The 14,440-nt window shown below is 43.6% G+C and overlaps 1 protein-coding gene across 1 annotated transcript in view; it reads left to right on the forward strand.

Moving 5' to 3' along the window:
* The window catches only part of LOC126146382 (brachyurin-like), a 71,388-nt gene that overhangs the window by 32,207 nt on the left and 24,741 nt on the right, over positions 1 to 14,440 (forward strand). The window contains exon 5 of the mRNA XM_049915617.1: positions 11,142 to 11,240. Coding sequence (XP_049771574.1) covers positions 11,142 to 11,240 — 99 coding nt within the window. The remainder of the gene's footprint in view (positions 1 to 11,141; positions 11,241 to 14,440) is intronic.

A 14,440-nucleotide genomic window follows, 5' to 3' on the forward strand; every position in this document is an offset into this window, starting at 1 on the left:
CTCGTAGTGGCGTTGGGGCAACTGTGGTGAGACCTATGCCTACTTCGGTGGCCTTGGAATCACATGGAACCCCTGATGTCGCTGCGTCTTCCGGCAGTGAGCATCTTACCGGTCAGCCATCACTCCAGGGTGAATGGCGGACAGTGGTGGGCTCTCGCGTGCCTGGCCGAAAGGCGAAGGTGGGATCTGGCCGCGTGGCAGCTGCCTTACCCCTTTCCAACAGGTACGGGGTGCTTCCTAGTGGTGATGACATCGTTTCCGAGCCACCACAGGATGCCTCGCCTGTTGGGCCAGTGGCCGATTCTCCGGCAAGGTCCCGACAGTCACAGAGGGCGGGCCTATTAGTTATAGGGAGCTCCAACGTTAGGCGGGTTATGGAGCCCCTCAGGAAAATAGCGGGTAGGTCGGGGAAGAATGCCAGTGTGCACTCGGTGTGCTTGCCGGGGGGTCTCGTCCGTAATGTGGAGGAGGCCCTTCCGGCAGCTATTGAACGCACTGGGTGTGACCGGCTGCAGATAGTAGCACATGTCGGAACGAATGACGCCTGCCGCTTGGGTTCTGAGGCCATCCTTGGTTCCTTCCGGCGGCTGGCTGATTTGGTGAAGACAACCAGCATCGCACGCGTAGTGCAAGCTGAGCTTAATATCTGCAGCATAGTGCCCAGAGTCGATCGCGGTCCTCTGGTTTGGAGCCGTGTGGAGGGTCTAAACCAGAGGCTCAGACGACTCTGCGACTATAATGGTTGCAAATTCATCGACCTCCGTTATTGGGTGGAGAACTGTAGGGCCCCCCTAGACAGGTCAGGCGTGCACTACACACCGGAAGCAGCTACTAGGGTAGCAGAGTACGTGTGGCGTGCACACGGGGGTTTTTTAGGTTAGAGGGACCCCCCCTTGGGCGAAACGATAAAATACCTGACGGCTTACCAGAGAGGACATTATCATCGTTGATAAAGAACGTCCGTCCTCAGAGACCAAAAACAGGAAAAGTTAACGTAATATTGATAAACTGCAGGAGTATCCAGGGCAAGGTTCCTGAATTAGTATCTCTTATTGAAGGAAATAGTGCGCATATAGTATTAGGAACGGAAAGTTGGTTAAAACCGGAAGTGAACAGTAACGAAATCCTAGACACAGAATGGAATATATACCGCAAGGATAGGATAAACGCCAATGGTGGAGGAGTATTTATAGCAGTAAAGAATTCAATAATATCCAGTGAAGTTATTAGCGAATGCGAATGTGAAATAATCTGGGTTAAGCTAAGTATCAAAGGTGGGTCAGATATGATAGTCGGATGCTTCTATGGACCGCCTGCATCAGCAACCGTAGTAGTTGAGCGCCTCAGAGAGAACCTGCAGAACGTCGTGAAGAAGTTTCGTGATCATACTATTGTAATAGGGGGAGACTTCAATCTACCAGGTATAGAATGGGATAGTCACACAATCAGAACTGGAGCCAGGGACAGAGACTCTTGTGACATTATCCTGACTGCCTTGTCCGAGAATTACTTCGAGCAGATAGTTAGAGAACCAACTCGTGAAGCTAACGTTTTAGACCTCATAGCAACAAATAGACCGGAACTTTTCGACTCCGTGAATGTAGAAGAGGGTATCAGTGATCATAAGTCAGTGGTTGCATCAATGACTACAAGTGTAATAAGAAATGCCAAGAAAGGAAGGAAAATATATTTGCTTAACAAGAGTGATAGGGCACAAATCGCAGAATATCTGAGTGACCACCAACAAACGTTCATTTCTGAGGAAGAGGATGTGGAACAAAAATGGAAAAAATTCAGAAACATCGTCCAGTACGCCTTAGATAAGTTCGTACCGACTAAGGTCCAAAGCGAGGGGAAAGATCCACCGTGGTATAACAATCATGTACGAAAGGTACTACGGAAACAAAGAAAGCTTCATCATAGGTTTAAGAGTAGTCGAATCATAGCTGATAAGGAAAAGCTGAACGAAGCGAAAAAGAGCGTAAAGAGAGCAATGAGAGAAGCATTCAACGAATTCGAACATAAAACATTGGCAAACAATCTAAACAAGAACCCTAAAAAGTTTTGGTCATATGTAAAATCGGTAAGCGGATCTAAATCCCCTATTCAGTCACTCGTTGACCACGATGGCACCGAAACAGAGGACGACCGAAGAAAGGCAGAAATACTGAATTCAGTGTTCCGAAACTGTTTCACTGCGGAAAATCGTAACACGGTCCCTGACTTCAGCCGTCGCACGGACGCCAAAATGGAAAATATTGAAATAAACGATATCGGAATTGAAAAACAACTGCTATCACTTAGTAGCGGAAAAGCATCCGGACCAGACGAGATACCCTTAAGATTCTACAGTGATTATGCTAAAGAACTTGCCCCCTTTCTATCAGCAATTTATCGTAGATCGCTGGAAGAACGTAAAGTACCTAGCGACTGGAAGAAAGCGCAGGTCGTTCCCATTTTCAAGAAGGGTCATAAATCAGATGCGAATAATTATAGGCCTATTTCGCTTACGTCAATCTGTTGTAGAATAATGGAACATGTTTTGTGTTCTCGTATTATGACGTTCTTAGATAATACAAATCTCCTTCATCATAACCAACATGGATTCCGCAAACAGAGATCATGTGAAACTCAGCTCGCCCTATTTGCCCAAGAAATTCACAGTGCCGTAGACACTGGCGAGCAGATTGATGCCGTATTCCTGGACTTCAGGAAGGCATTTGATACGGTTCCGCACTTACGTTTAATGAAAAAAATACGAGCTTACGGAATATCGGACCAGGTTTGTGATTGGATTCAGGATTTCCTAGAAGAAAGAACACAACATGTCATTCTTAACGGTTCAAAATCTGCAGATGTAGAGGTAATTTCGGGAGTACCGCAAGGAAGCGTGATAGGACCTTTATTGTTTACAATACACATAAATGACTTAGTTGACAACATCGGTAGCTCCGTGAGGCTATTTGCAGATGACACGGTTGTCTACAAGAAAGTAGCAACATCAGAAGACTCGTACGTACTCCAGGAAGACCTGCAGAGGATTAATGCATGGTGCGACAGCTGGCAGCTTTCCCTAAACGTAGATAAATGTAATATAATGCGCATACATAGGGGCAGAAATCCATTCCAGTACGATTATGCCATAGGTGGTAAATCATTGGAAGCGGTAACGACCGTAAAATACTTAGGAGTTACTATCCGGAGCGATCTGAAGTGGAATGATCACATAAAACAAATAGTGGGAAAAGCAGGCGCCAGGTTGAGATTCATAGGAAGAATTCTAAGAAAATGTGACTCATCGACGAAAGAAGTAGCTTACAAAACGCTTGTTCGTCCGATTCTTGAGTATTGCTCATCAGTATGGGACCCTTACCAGGTTGGATTAATAGAAGAGATAGACATGATCCAGCGAAAAGCAGCGCGATTCGTCATGGGGACATTTAGTCAGCGCGAGAGCGTTACGGAGATGCTGAACAAGCTCGAGTGGCGGACACTTCAAGAAAGGCGTTACGCAATACGGAGAGGTTTATTATCGAAATTACGAGAGAGCACATTCCGGGAAGAGATGGGCAACATATTACTACCGCCCACATATATCTCGCGTAATGATCACAACGAAAAGATCCGAGAAATTAGAGCAAATACGGAGACTTACAAGCAGTCGTTCTTCCCACGCACAATTCGTGAATGGAACAGGGAAGGGGGGATCAGATAGTGGTACAATAAGTACCCTCCGCCACACACCGTAAGGTGGCTCGCGGAGTATAGATGTAGATGTAGATCTATGCAGTTATTTTTTCCAACGTTACTTCGATGAATGGACTTTTAACGCATAAGTAACTTCTTCCATGCATCACACAGTAAACGTATGTACAGGCACGATCTGTGTTGCAGTTCGTCTGTTGTAGAGCTGGTTATAAGAAAGTGGTATGATAACTTGTAAAGTTCACCCACAATAATTAGCGACCCATATAAAAGAGCACGCTGGTCGCTGTGGAGCGCTGTGGTGGTGTAGAATTGATACCAGAAGGTCATGTGACCCTCCACCTTGATGTGCCATGGCAGTGAAGCAGTGTGTATGTACCACTCGATTGCATGACATCAGACGAGACGGCGTTGGAATCATTGCAGACTGGCAGAAAGGAGACACCGTGATTGTACATGCCATAATCAAACAGTGAACAAATGTTCCCAATTTGTTTATGTATCAATGCGAAATTTTTAGCAAGTGCTCAAGGAATGATGCGCTAATTGCAGCGATGTAGCATTTCCTAAGATCAATGGTTATAGAAACATCCTAACTGGCAGGGGCTGGTTATTAATGTCAGTAGCAAAAAGTTCCTAGCCCGACTAACATTCTGTTGTCAGTAAATGCAGGTCCATCTCAACCAGTTCTTAAGCAAATACTCTGAAGCAACTCCATGCAACAGACATACGAAGTCGGGAACCTCGCAGAAGGGACTATTGCTCACTCTGGTACCTAAAGCTTCACTGGCAGGGGCTGGTTATTAATGTCAGTAGCAAAAAGTTCCTAGCCCGACTAACATTCTGTTGTCAGTAAATGCAGGTCCATCTCAACCAGTTCTTAAGCAAATACTCTGAAGCAACTCCATGCAACAGACATACGAAGTCGGGAACCTCGCAGAAGGGACTATTGCTCACTCTGGTACCTAAAGCTTCATGTTTTCAATGGGCTAAAAACACATAAACTGGACAGAGGCCGACTGAACTGTTTGGTCCTATCTAATAAAAGTTAATAATACCAAAAGAATCGCTGTTTAAGTCCTGCTGCGTCTACGTTTCTACATCTACATTTATACTCCGCAAGCCACCCAACGGTGTGTGGCGGAGGGCACTTTACGTGCCATTGTCATTACCTCCCTTTCCTGTTCCAGTCGCGTATGGTTCGCGGGAAGAACGACTGCCGTAAAGCCTCCGTGCGCGCTCGTATCTCTCTAATTTTACATTCGTGATCTCCTCGGGAGGTATAAGTAGGGGGAAGCAATATATTCGATACCTCATCCAGAAACGCACCCTCTCGAAACCTGGACAGCAAGCTACACCGCGATGCAGAGCGCCTCTCTTGTAGAGTCTGCCACTTGAGTTTGTTAAACATCTCCGTAACGCTATCACGCTTACCAAATAACCCTGTGACGAAAAGCGCCGCTCTTCTTTGGATCTTCTCTATCTCCTCCGTCAATCCGATCTGGTACGGATCCCACACTGATGAGCAACACTCAAGTATAGGTCGAACGAGTGTTTTGTAAGCCACCTCCTTTGTTGATGGACTACATTTCCTAAGGATTCTCCCAATGAATCTCAACCTGGCACCCGCCTTAGAAACAATTAATTTTACATGACCATTCCACTTCAAATCGTTCGGCACGCATAATCCCAGATATTTTACAGAAGTAACTGCTACCAGTATTTGTTCCGATATCATATAATCATACAATAAACGATCATTCTTTCTATGTATTCGCAATACATTACATTTGTCTATGTTAAGGGTCAGTTGCCACTCCCTGCACCAAGTGCCTATCCGCTGCAGATCTTCCCGCATTTCGCTGCAATTTTCTAATGCTGCAACTTCTTTGTATACTACAGCATCATCCGCGAAAAGCCGCATGGAACTTCTGACACTATTTACTAGGTCATTTACATGTATTGTGAAAAGCAATGTTCCCATAACACTCCCCTGTGGCACGCCAGAGGTTACATTAACGTCTGTAGTGGTCTCTCCATTGAGAACAACATGCTGTGTTCTGTGTAATGTCTATACTCCTATTCCTGTACTGTATTGTGCTTAATTTTGGTGGCATTTATTTATGAGGCTGACCAGATTACGCGATACACAGTGATGGCAGTGATCAGTGTGAAAGAGAAGTAAGTGATTAACATACGGTCAATTGTTACATGGCACTTTTTCTCCAAAACTGTCACAGAACATATTTCATGATGATATATGCCATCCTCTTTGGCCAATATACTAGATATCTTGTGCCGCAGGTAATTGCAGACAGTATTTAGTACTACCAGTGGCTGCCCAGTCAATTGCTTCTTCGCTTCCTTTCATTTATTATGATGAGGTCTTTGTTATTTTTTCTGCAGACCTGAAAGATGGGGCAACATAGAACTTCACTTACGGCCGCTAGGAGAAATGTGTTCCGTGCTGAGAGTTAACTTTCAGTGCAGGCAGTCGAAAGTGGAATTCGCTATATCTGCCAAAAAACAGTATTGGTCGAGAAACAGCGAAGAATCCTTATAAAACAGATAAAAATCGAAGCCAAGTGCAGCCCTTCAGAGGGGGTGCAGCATGAGAATCACCATTTGCCTTGGCAGCCATGCCACGGAAGAACGTTCATTTTACTTCATTGTAACAGGATTTCTGACTGGCTCATAGTGTTTATTTCTGTTGAGGGCACGATTTCTCCTGTGTGTCTTCTTGTATGCCTTTGAATTCATCAACTTCAGAACTTTGCCATACAGTGGGAGAGTTTTTCTGGCTTCCCCATCACACCACAACACCATTGGTTAATAATAGTAGCAAGGTCAGACCTCAGGAATTCTGCTGCTAGGCGTCTGCGAGATTCCTATTTTGCCAGAAATAACTAAGTTTCAGAGTGTTAAGTCAGGGAACAATTATAGGCCACTGATCAAAGAGTAATGATTTGCTGCCAGAGGAGACTATCTTTAGTACAGAAGGATGCCTTCACTTTAGTAGTGAATACACAGAGTGAGCTCGACAGAATTCGCAGTCGTTGCTGTCACTGCCTTCCACCTTCGCACTGCTTGAGTGTACTAAAAATGGTTGCCAATACGGTAGGGGCACGATCTTAGTTAATTGCCATCAGTGGCTAACTGCGCAGTTTTAACATTTCGCAGCCAGTACGTTGCTTCCACCAAGCACATTGCCGATCTTACTGGTGTTCGTATTTGTCTTTCCGGGTTCATTCTCTAAACCAATAACCATTGTTTCAATCATTGACCATATCGACGATTTATTCTCGTAATCATATTTTTATCGTACTCATTAACCTGTACCAAAGTTAGATTCCACAGTTACAATCCCTTGTCCGTTTTTGAAATCTTCGTTTGCTTATCTCAGTGGGTAATTTATTTGTGGATGATTTATGAGCCGGCCGGAGTGGCCGTGCGGTTCTAGGCGCTGCAGTCTGGAACCGAACGACCGCTACGGTCGCAGGTTCGAATCCTGCCGCGGGCATTGATGTGTGTGATGTCCTTAGGTTGGTTAGGTTTAATTAGTTCTAAGTTCTAGTCGACTGATGACCTCAGAAGTTAAGTCGCATAGTGCTCAGAGCCATTTAAACCATTTTTTTGATGATTTATGATAATAAAGATGATTCTGTGCCTATTATAGACAGATGATCCCTTCCCCTCTCATTTATACATACATGACATCAAACTCAGAAGACTAATTGGAATTCGTCAGTCTGCTACATTTTGTTCGATGCAGCTGAACGTCAAGAGCAATCACCTTCTAAGAGCCTGTCATTGGCCTCGAGTCACGTACCAGTACACGTTTTTTGACTAAGGAAATAATTGGGGGAGGGAGCTAACATTATAATAGTAATAACAATAATAATGATTTCATGATTCGCTGATGTGTCACCACCTGTGAACAATGACGTACACCAGTGGGCCAGACGTAAGTAGCTTTCGCATGATATGTCACTGCTTAATAGCATAGATTGACCAAATGTGGACAGCGCATAGAGAGAACTGCTACAATATGATGTGTAAGATATCTGAAAGAAGTACGCGATGAGACGAACAGAAATTACACTTTCATTCTAAGACAATAGTTTCACTGATCTACCGCGATTCATGATAGTTCCCTGGAAACTACAAAAGGGGGGACATGGTTCTTAATAGGGTGTATGATCACCAATGGCAGAAATGAATGTCTGCAACGTGCTCTCACGCTAGTCGTAAGGTTGGTAAGAGGTTCTTCTGGCCGGGCGTTACTTTTCCTCAACCACCACGATTGACAACTGCCGGGCGGTCGTTGGTCCATGTGGAGATGCTGCAGTAGATTGTTCCTGCGTGCAATAAATGAGGATACGTTCATCACTGTCAAATTCAAATGGCTCTGAGCACTATGGGACTTAACATCTGATGTTAACTATTTAAACCTAACTGAAATAAGGACATCACACACATCCATGCCCGAGGCGACCGTAGCAGTGTCGCGGTTCCGGACTGAAGCGCCTAGAATCGCACGGCCACCAAGGCCGGCTCATCACGGTCGACCATGATCGTTTTGGTGGTACAGGTGTTAACGGTGTGGGGATGCATAATGTTGCGTGGGGGTACTGACCTCCAAATCTTTAAACACTGTACATTCCCCAATTTACTTTATTGTGACCCTGTACCCCATCCCCATGTCCGTATTTTCAAGAGTGCAGTCTACCTTGAATTCATTTTTATGAATGACAACGTGCGACCGCGCCGAGCTACGCAGGTTGAGGAGCTCTCAGAAAGAGAAGCTACTCTCTGACTGGACTGGCCTGACCGTTTCCCTCAAGCACGTGTGGGATACATAGGGGAGACACTTTGCAGCATGTCCACATGCACGAACGACAATCCAGCCGTTGTCAGTCGCGCAGATAGAGAAACGGAACGCCCGGTCACGAGACCCCTTTACCAACCTTGTGGCCAGCAAGGGAGCACGTTGAGGAGCATGCACTGCTGTCATCGATTATCACACACGCTATTAATAATGATGTTCCGCCTTTTTAAATATCCAGCGGTCCGTCATGAGTCGCGATGACATCAGTAAATTATTGTATTGGAAAACAAATGTAATATTTGTTCCTCTCATTGCGTATTTCTTTCAGATACTAATAAATGAAAAGCACTAGTTTGCTTTTGTTCTACAATAATACTTTTATTGTGTTAACCTGTTTTTGGCTTACAAGGCCATCTTCAGACATTTACTGAGATCTGTCAGCAAAGAAGTTACAAAGTTTGTGAACAACATTGGAAGAGAAGTTACACGTCTAAATTGAAGCAGAAACATACAGTAAGTAACATCTTTGACAGTCTGATGGTAATAGAATATAAAAAGTAAACTATTTGAACTATAAATAAATAAAAATAAAAACGTATCAGACAGGTAAAAAACTTTAACACAAAGTAGGAACAATATGCCAACATAACAGTTTCTATCAATAAACAAAACTAATAAAATAAAATTAGTGCTTGACAAGCCTACTTCACACATGGAGAGCGGTACACAAAACAATTAAAAGAAAAAAGAATTATCAATGTAACTACAGAATACATATCTTTGAGAGTGTGGCGGTACTGCATTAAAAAAAAGAAAAAAAGAAAAAAAAAAGAAAAAAAAGAAGCTGAGCAATACGCAAATACAAAAGGAGCAAACAGGAAAAAGATTAACATTACACTCAAAACTGTGACTATGTAACAGTTTGCATTAAATAAATGAGCCAAGTAAAATAAAAACAGTGTTTGATGAGACAACTGCAAGAGGTATTAAACATGGAAAGATTAACAGTTACCATTTAGAAGGAACCTTAACAATTGGCATGGATGACGTAGAAAGTTTCAATAAATTAAAAGAACTTAATCAAGACTGGAAAATGGGAATATGTAGGAGCAGACAGTGTGGGAAGTAATTAAACACAGAGATGATTATGTGAAGTTGCAGGTTCGAATCCTGCCTCGGGCATGGATGTGTGTGATGTCCTTAGGTTAGTTAGGTTTAAATAGTTCGAAGTTCTAGGGGACTGATGACCTCAGAAGTTAAGTCCCATAGTGCTCGGAGCCATTTGAACCATTTGATTATATGAAGTTTAGGAAAGGGGAAGTGTTGAGCTGTGTCTTATCATTTAGGATTAGATCAGGACTGTGAGTTAGATGTTTGTTAATTTCCAGGGCTTGCAGCAGGTTGAGTTTATGGCCTTTGCTTGCTAAGTGAAGGACATGGCACTCTGGCTGGTAGTTGTGACCCTCACTCAGTACATGCTCAGCAAGTACGGAGTTAGAATTCTGCAACCTCCAGCTGCGTTCGTGTTCAGCCAGGCTAGTTGATATGCCTCTGCCTAACTGGCCAATGTAAAATTTTTCACGATCAGAAAGGGTAATTTTGTGTACCCACTGTTAGTTAATAGCTGGATGTTATCTTTGCTATTGACAATACACTTACGAATCTTATTGCAACAGTTCTTTCTACGCATTTTATCAGGCTATGTTACTTGGCATTGATACGTCATACGAAAATGACTTTCGCTCTTGAGTTTTGCTCATCTCTGCACTTGTAGAGCATTTGTATCGAGGAATATGAGGTCAGCTCATTGCGCTCCTGGTCCGCAATATTCTCATCCTCAAGTCGAAGCCCCTAGTTCTTCAAATATCTCCTGAATTCCAGAATAAATCTTTCGTTCTGCATTGGAGTGAACGCTGTTCTGAAACTTCATGGCAGATTAAAACTGTATACTGGATCAGAACTCTAAATTTTGAGGTTTGCAGCCACCGTACACACAGCTACAGAGTGAACGGTTTATTCTGGAAATAGTATCCTAGGCCGTGGCTATACTATTTCTCCGAAATACCCTTTATTTGAGGAGTACTAGTCCATTAGGGTACGCAAGAGCACCTCGTTAAGTTTTAAAAGTAGGTCGCAAATACTGGCGGAAGTGAAATTGTGGGGGTTGGTTGAGATTCGTGCTTGGATATGTCAGTCGCTATGAGGACTGTCCGCGAAAGACAAAGTAGCGGATATGTGTTCCGGTCTGGCACGCAGTTTCAATCTGCCAACAAGGTCCGACTATGCAGTTTTATTCGTGACGGTCAGTGCAGCTTCACTTAGTACACACACTAACCACAAATCCATCGTACGAGTCGTGCGAATCGAACTCTTGCTTCTTACATGTTATAGTCAAAGACGCTAACTACTCGGCAGGAAGTAAATAGGCTAAGTCACATTAGAAAGGGGACTGCTGAGAAATGTTGACTACGGAACTCCACATAGAACAACTATCAAATATATTTCGATGTTTATGTCCCTGTAGTTTATACACGAAACTGATGCACTTTGTTTTCCGCAGCAAAGCACACCAGAGCCTAATGACAACTTCTTGGTCTCTTCTCTGCAGATTACGTGACACCGATTAGGCTACCGTCGAAGGCACAGGCCAGCGAGAGCTTCGCCGGCTGGGACGCAATCGTCTCTGGATGGGGCCTCACAAGCAACGGTGAGTATGGAGTGCCAGCTGTAACGCCTGGCGCTACGCTACCACTCAACACTTTTCCACAGTTCTTTTAAAAGACATGATTGTCGCCTTCGATAAAATTATTTATTTATAAAATCCACGACTGTATTTACCAACTTTGGCTAAAACACTAAAACTGGACAGTGCTCTACCTGAAATTGGTCAAAGGATCATATTTCAGGCGTCGACTTTATAAACAACTAATTTAGCAGACGAAGGTAACTATGATATCTTGTAGGTGTTGTGCATTCCTGTGAACATGATTCAGTACCAAATAACCACCTCCCTCAAGCTCTAAGCCTAACTGTATAGTTCTCACGATTTGAAAATATCATTCAGTGTGTCTCATGATAAAGGTACATTCATAGGAGGAGCTTGAACCAGCACTCTTGTAAATAGCTAAACAAAGAGACGTATGTACAGATTCCTTTCATGTAAATGGTCCAATTCACAGTGGAACGGCAGGAGCTTGCACTCCAAGCTGAGAGATGTTAGCTGCTTGTAGGATGTATTAGGTTCGTGCATAGGACCGTAGCGTTTCCGTTTTGCGTGTTAATATTCCGCTTACTATGTGTTTATTTATAGTGTTTACATATTGTCAATTTCAGATAGTGAATGGAGCTGTAGGTGCTAGAAAATGGAGTGCCAAATGGAGAAATTGGAACATTTCCGACATTTTCTTCTCATTGAGTTCAGAAGAGGGGTGACAACAGCGGCGGCAGCCACAAATATTGGCGCCCTTATGAGGATAATACCAATAATTTTGTTCATGCACCACAATTTGATGAGGAGTTTCAGTGCCTAACACTCTCACATTGCAATGATTAACCTTTCCAGACAAATGGAAGGCACTTCATCATTGAATATGAGCTTGGAGACTAAATGTTCTGCCTCAAGTGCTACCTGCATTGTGATGAAAACAGAAAGTGCTATTTTAAACTGTTGCATGAGCTGCAGACAGTGCAGTATGAAATGTTACCACCATCAAAGAATCTTCCCCAGAATTTTCTGTGGTATTCCAAGTTCGTGACTTACATGGACCGCTGATTTTTTTAGGACTGCGTAAGAGACTTTTCCTCACTCTCTTCATGGTTGCATCTGGAACACTTGGTCAACTAGAAGTTTTTTGTTTACAGAGACAACCAGTGTCCGTAAACTGTTGATACCAATGCACAGTGCTCTGGTTGCATGACACTTCTTTTCGATAATTCCTTGTGAATGAAAATTGCATTGTTGTAACACATAAACATCACACATATTCCAACAAAAAAACTGTTTTCGTGCTTTGTCATCATTTTGTCAAGACACCGTCATATCGGCAACAGTGGACACAGTGTAAACCCTGTGATTTTACCATTTTACTCATGAATCAATCATATTTGAACATTTAATATTTTAGAAAATTGTGAACTTTGTAAAAAATGAATAATTTATTACATCTGTACATTACAGATATATGTATCTAAACTGAATGATTACTTTCTCTCTACAGTACCTGTTCAAAATGTCAACAGTCTAGTGATCTCAACAAATTTTATAGCAATGTATCATGAACTGAATCTACCATTACAGGATATTCGCGTAACTCTTTGGCAAATTTTGAGCTCATATCTCTGAACAGTTCCTATAGACATGCTAGAGGGGCAATAACTTACTAATTTGAAACGATTTCCTTTATGAACGGTGTTGAAACGTTGGAACTACGTTGGAGCGCAAGAGACTGTCACCATTTGCCAGTGACGGTACAGGTAAAAGGACCAATAGGACTCTTCTCCTCGAAAACATACGGTCCTACGGTAAATACCCGCACCACACAGTCGCCTTCGCAGAATGAAGTACTACCGTTCGATGTGTGAGAGGTTTTTCCGTTGCTCACATTCTGCAATTCTGCATATTGACATTCCCTTGGAGATGGAAATGGGCTTCGTCTGTCCATGGATATTCATTGTCCACTTCAATGCAAGCAAGAAAGTCCTTAAAGAATGTTTGTAACGCTGGTAGGTCAGCAAAACGGAACTCTGAACATGGGTAATTTTGTATGACTAGCAGTGCCGAATGTTTCGTTGGATTTTATGTACTGTGCTCCAAGGCATTTCCAACGTTGGGCCATAACCTCGTGCACCACATGTTTGGAAATAAACTGCAAAGCTGTGGGCACATCTTTGACTGACATCGGATCAACTGCTTTTTTCCCTCTGTCACATGGACTTGAAGAGAACCTCTCATTTCGAATTTTGTAATCATTTTCTCAAGACTTCAGCAGACATCAGACCAATACCTGTTTTCATGTCCTTGAGTGTCCGGAACTTCTGCCGCGCAACCACTGACGCACAATCACCGTTCTCGTAAAAGAACTTTACCAGCAGCGAGCGGTGCTTCATGGGGACAGCCATGTTGGGCGTCTCGCACGCAAATTGAGCACAAACAGAGGAACGGAATTACAATGAAATCCAGGCCTTCATCTGCTTACAGGCGTTGATAAATATCAACGGGGACAGTTGGAATTGTGTGCCACGACCGCGACTCGAACCCGGGGTTTCCTGCTTACATGAGAGATGCTCTATCCGTCTGAGCCACCGAGGACACAGAGGATAGTGCGGCTGCAGCACCTTATCTCTGGCACGCTTCGCGTGAGACCCACATTCTCAGCTTACTGTCCAGACACTACGTTTGTAGTGACCCTGCCACTACACTCATCAATCACGGCAGTCAATCTTCAGATTCCCGTAAGAGTTCGGGCAATGTGAGTGCATCCGCACTGAAGAAGATCATAGGCCGGAAAGCCTTATCTACACTACTGGCCATTAAAATTGCTACAACACGAAGCTGACGTGCTACAGACGCGAAATTTAACCGACAGGAACAACATGCTGTGATATGCAAATGATTAGCTTTTCAGAGCATTCACACAAGATTGGCGCCGGTGGCGACACCTACAACGTGCTGACATGAGGAAAGTTTCCAACCGATTTCTCATACACATACAGCAGTTGAGCGGCGTTGCCTGGTGAAACGTTGTGATGCCTCGTGTGAGGAGGAGAAATGCGCACCATCACGTTTCCGACTTTGATAAAGGTCGGATTGTAGCCTATCGCGATTGCGGTTTATCATATCGCGACATTGCTGCTCGCGTTGGTCGAGATCCAATGACTGTTAGCAGGATATGGAATCGGTGGGCTCAG

Source organism: Schistocerca cancellata, chromosome 2 (assembly GCF_023864275.1).
Source record: "Schistocerca cancellata isolate TAMUIC-IGC-003103 chromosome 2, iqSchCanc2.1, whole genome shotgun sequence".
Taxonomy (NCBI): Eukaryota; Metazoa; Arthropoda; class Insecta; order Orthoptera; family Acrididae; genus Schistocerca; species Schistocerca cancellata.